The 5,065-nt window shown below is 41.0% G+C and overlaps 1 protein-coding gene across 1 annotated transcript; it reads left to right on the top strand.

Moving 5' to 3' along the window:
• Positions 1–3,785: 3,785 nt before the first annotated feature.
• LOC137948117 (pectinesterase inhibitor 9-like) lies at positions 3,786–4,672 on the top strand. Its single transcript, XM_068794069.1, has one exon. The coding sequence runs from the start codon at positions 3,833–3,835 to the stop codon at positions 4,439–4,441; it is 609 nt and encodes a 202-aa protein (XP_068650170.1). The 5' UTR covers positions 3,786–3,832; the 3' UTR covers positions 4,442–4,672.
• The last annotated feature ends 393 nt before the right edge of the window (positions 4,673–5,065 follow it).

Below are 5,065 nucleotides of genomic sequence, written 5' to 3'. Positions count from 1 at the left end.
TCACAGGGCTCTGTAGCACAGACTTAAATGCTATTAATATCAACTTCTGATATTACTTACGAGACCAACCTTGTTTGGAATGCATTCTTTTGTCCTGTAGATCAGGGTACTGTCCTCGTTCTCAATTTGCCAATATTCAATCAGGATGTCTCAAATGGGATTTTTTCTACATATTGGAGACTTCAAAATCTGATACATATGGGGTGTATCACTTTTTGTATTGGTCGATACATGTTCTTTGGATAGGCTTGTATCGGTTGATATGTGTCGGGGACTTCAAATTTGATATATATCGGCGAATATCCAATATGTATGGGCAACCCTGTATTCGACAATATACGGTTAAGTTTGGGAACTGGATGTTGACAATATTAAAGAGAAGAAGAAACTAATAAACACTATGTATTTTCTTGATTAAAAAACAAGTATTTATAGCTTTCAACAAGTTCCGTAGCATGCACAACTCTTTAGTTACATATCGTAGTTGACTACAAATTACAGGTTGAGTTTATCTTTATCTGGTATCTCGATCATCTTTGTTATCCTTTATCTGTATCATGCCTTTCTTCAATATGGAGCTTCGAGAGGGGAGTTCAATCTTGCTCATCAAGAAGGGGAAGCGTAGTCGCGGAAGCGGTTTGGTGAGAGCATCAACCAATTAATTACCAGATGAAACATGAGTAACCCGAAGAAAATCATTCTAAACTTGTTCACAAATGAAATGGTAATCTAAAACAACATGTTTCATGTGAGAGTGAAATACTGGATTGGTACACAAATTTATAGCACCGATATTGTCACAATAAAGCACCGGTTGTTGTGGAAGAAAAACACCCAGTTTAGTAAGAAGATGGCAGATCCACCGGATTTCAACTGTAGTGGTTGCAACAGATTGATATTCCACCTCAATAGATGAGCGAGTTACAATCCCTTGCTTTTTAGAACTCTAAGAGATAGGATTGCTACCTAGGTAACAAGATAGGCACATGTGGAAGTTGCATAAACTCAATAGTTGGGCAATGCATAAACTCAAATAACTTACTCACCACATAAGTGTTAAGTTGTGGAGCTTAATTAACATTTTACCCTCTGGCGAGGATCGACCATCACGGTAAGGTTGTCATTGTGTCATTAACGGTAGTGTAGGGATTTCACACTTGTAATCTGGTTGTCTTAATCTTCTCTTTATATATGGGGGCGTTGTTGTTAGGGTTTTCTCACCTTGACGAGTATCATCATCTGGAGTTGCAGCTCGAGAGGTTAGAGAAAAATACATATAAGTGTGTGCGGTTTCTCTTTGTAAACTATTTCATCTTCATAGTAGATTACTGTAACGGCGGAAAACAGGACGTAGTCTCACCTTGAGGCGAACTTGTATAAATCTTGTTGTTATTTTTTGTTGTTTGTTGTTTCTTTCTTCTGTAATTATTATTATTGTTCTCGTTAGTTTGGAATTAGGGCGTCTAATTCCTAACAATAAGCAATATCAGGATTAGTAAGAGACAAATATTGTATTCTACCAACAACAGTTCGATATTCAAATGGATCAGGGAGTGTTGTGCTAAATTGATGTGTGAGTGTAGATGATGTGGCAAGAGGCGTCAGTATAGGCTTTGCATTTGTCATGCGTGTGCAAGCAAGTATATCAGATATACACTGGCGTTAGGATAGAAGTAATCCTTGAGAATGAGGAACAACTTTTATGCCAAGAAGTTAGTCAAGGAGCCAAGATCCTTGAGTGAAAATCTCTATGTAAAAAGGTGAATGAACATTGCTATAGCTTGATCATTGTCTCCTGTAATAATAATGTCATCTATATAGATTAGAATATACAACACAATAGTATCTATGTGAGAGATAAATAGATAGGAGTTTGCATGAGAGTTGGTGAAGTAAGAGGTGATGAAAAACTAACACAACTCATGATACCCAACACGAGGAGCTTGCTTGAGACCGTAGATAGCCTTGCAAAGTTTGTAGACATGACCACGATCAATAAAACCCGGTTGTTGTGCCATAAAACATCCTCAGACAGGGTACTTTGGAGAAACACATTATTGACATCAAGTTGTCGAAGCGACTAACCACGACTTACTGCAAGGCTAAGAACAATGTAAATATTGGTAGGCTTGAAAAATGACTAAAGGTTTCATGATAATCAACCCTCATGGAGTTGATGAAACCTTTTGGTAACTAGACGATCCTTGTACCTGTCAATAGAGTCATTAGAGAGATATTTAGTACGAACAATCCATTTGTAGCCAACCTGATTCTGCGAGGGATTCGATGAAACTAGTTCCCATGTCTTGTTCCAAATTAGAGCATAATACTCATAAGAATGGCCTCACGCCATTTGGGATTGGTGAGAGCTTGAGTCATGATTATTGGTTCACGGTTGGTAGATGTAGAAAGCTGAGCTGTGAGGTTTAATTTTTAGATGGGTTTGTGAATATTATTCTTGGATCTGGAGACAATAATATGGGGAGGGAAGGAAGCAGGTAAAGATGTGGGTTAATGAGAGAGGAGGTTGAGTGGGGTTATGTGCGGGGTCTTGAATGGAGCTTGCACAAGGCATAAGGATCGATGCAGTGGTTGATGTGTTAGTAACCTAAAGTGAGTTTACGAGAAGATTAAACGTGGGAATATGTATACGGTTAATGAGATAAACTGGAAAAAGCATATAACTAGTAAGATAGAGGAGATCGTTTAGCTTTCCTTTGATAAATATTGTGTACATTTGATAAATATTTATAACTTTACAACAAGTTCTATTAACTGGATATAAATTACGGGTTAAGTTTATCTTTTTACGGAGTCATCTTCAAGATCATTTATCTCTATAATTGGAATCATACCTACTTCTGATTTATCTCTATAATTGGAATCATACCTACTTCTGATCAACATGGAGGGAGTTAGGAGCTATCGTCGGTCACCTTCAACAGTTGTTCAAGCCGCATGCGATGGTTTTATTAAATGTTTGGTGCGAATCCAGTCAGAAGATAAAACTTGTACCGCACATCATCTATCCATCAGTCAGCAAGCACCAGACCCAAAATGAAAACTCACCAATTTTAATTTCAAAGTTAATGCTTCGGCTAAATTTCTTAATTTCTTAAGACCCTACGCGACGAATTTCAAAGTTGCAGCAGAATCTCACTTTTGTTTCTCTGTAACGATTCTGTTCCTTCACTGTAAATTACTAGAGAAAATTGGAAAGTCCAAAAAGTGAAGTCTCAAATCGTGGGTCGGCGCCACACATTTCGCCGTTCTTCATTCGTAACCCGCAATCAAAGCAAAACTGCAACTTTCAACAGATTCAGCTGCAAAATTAAAAAAGAAAATAACTATTGTCCCCTGTATGCGAACATCCGCTTAATTTTCCATTCACACAGTGCGCCTTGAATCCAGCCGCAAAATCCAGAATTCCTGTACTTTTCCTTTCCGTCTTTCAATGGCAACATCCTCTTAAACGTTTTCTACTACTTTCAACGATCCAACTACCCACCATTAGCTACGCTACGACACTTTTCTTCCATGGTTTAAAAGTTTTTTCACCACTGGTAATTAAACAAGTCCCCCTTGTTCTCTGAAAATCTTTCAGAGTGCTGGTGCTTGCTGATGCTGTAATGTCGGCAGCCATTAAATATACAGGATGCAGCTCGTCTGTACATGGTATACGTGATTCACAGTCGATGTGTATCTAAGCTATTTTAATACGAAAGCCGAATTAAAAAACTTGGTCCCGTAGAGTCGGTCGGTCGGTCAATATATAGCAGAAGAAACGAAAACGCAAAGCCCTAGCCAAATCCCAAGAGAGAAAGAGGCTGCAATGGCAAAGTTGGCAGTGCAAGTGTTTTCCCTTCTTTTCCCTCTTCTCCTCACCGTTGCCGCCGCCGTGTCGGCGGTGAGAGCTCCTCGCCGTGCTGGTACAACGGACTTCATCAAGTCCTCCTGCGGGGCGACCCGGTACCCGGCGCTGTGCGTGGATTCGTTGTCAGTTTACGCCCCGGCCATCAAGAGGAGCTCGCGGCAGCTGGCGCAGGCGGCCCTGGCGGTAAGCCTGTCTAGCGCGCGGTCGACGGCAGCGTTCATGACGAAGATGTCGAATGGGAGCAGGATGCGGGCGAGGGACAGAGCCGCGCTCAAGGACTGCGTGGAGACCATGGGAGACAGCGTCGACAGGTTAAGCAAGTCGATGAAGGAGCTGGGACAGGTAGGCTCGCGCGGAAGCTTCGAGTGGCATATGAGTAATGTAGAGACATGGGTGAGCGCTGCCCTGACGGACGAGAACACCTGCGTCGACGGCTTCTCCGGCGTGAACGACAACGTGAAGGCCACCGTGAGGGCTAAGATCGTGAATGTAGCTCAAATTACAAGCAACGCACTCGCCCTTGTCAACCGTTTTGCTCAGAGACGCTCCGCCGGCAGCAACCCCTAGTAGATCTACCTCGATTTTGTGTTGATTTGGATCCAAAAGGTTTTGTAATTAAGCGAGTGATGTTGTTTGTGTTACTGGGAATGTAGTATCTAGTCTGGTAAAGGCTTGTGTGAAATAAAAAAAATGTATTGTATACTGCAGTGAGTCGAGGTTTGATTCGCGAAGAATGGAGACACTAGTCTCCTTGCTAGTTTTTGGCGTTCGATCATGAAACTGTCAGAAAATTTTTCATGGGTAGGCGGTTGATTAAACTGGGCGATTCGATTTTGTGGTCTTTTTACGACATCATCAGACAATCATCCAAGACATTCCAGTCTCACATTTGAACGCATTTTCTTCTGAAAAAAAAAACATGTTCGTGATGCAGAATGCGGGACCAATGGATCCCTGAAATTGACCCTTAACCACTCTGTATTTTATTTTCTGGATGAAAGGTCCCCAATTACCGAATTAGACATGAACAGAAGAAGAACACGGTCAATTTGTGTTGCAGGAAATAACTATCTCTTTCTGCTCTAGGGCCAGAGAGTTCACATATTTCCATGATTGAAGGTAACAGAAAAGTAAAAAATCGGCCGGAATTTGTGGCTTGATTAATTCTTTTTCCGAGTTCCAACAAAGGTT

The sequence above is a fragment of the Aristolochia californica genome, unplaced genomic scaffold, assembly GCF_029961685.1.
Source record: "Aristolochia californica isolate CCGP_79_NKW_82.1479 unplaced genomic scaffold, dmAriCali1.0.hap1 SCAF_13, whole genome shotgun sequence".
In the NCBI taxonomy this organism is placed as follows: Eukaryota; Viridiplantae; Streptophyta; class Magnoliopsida; order Piperales; family Aristolochiaceae; genus Aristolochia; species Aristolochia californica.
The sequence above is the reverse complement of the archived record's forward strand: the minus strand, read 5'-3'. Positions and strand labels throughout refer to the sequence as shown.

Coding starts and splice junctions, on each gene's coding strand:
- LOC137948117 (XM_068794069.1), top strand. CDS start 3,833: ATGGCAAAGTTGGCAGTGCAAGTGTTTTCCCTTCTTTTCCCTCTTCTC.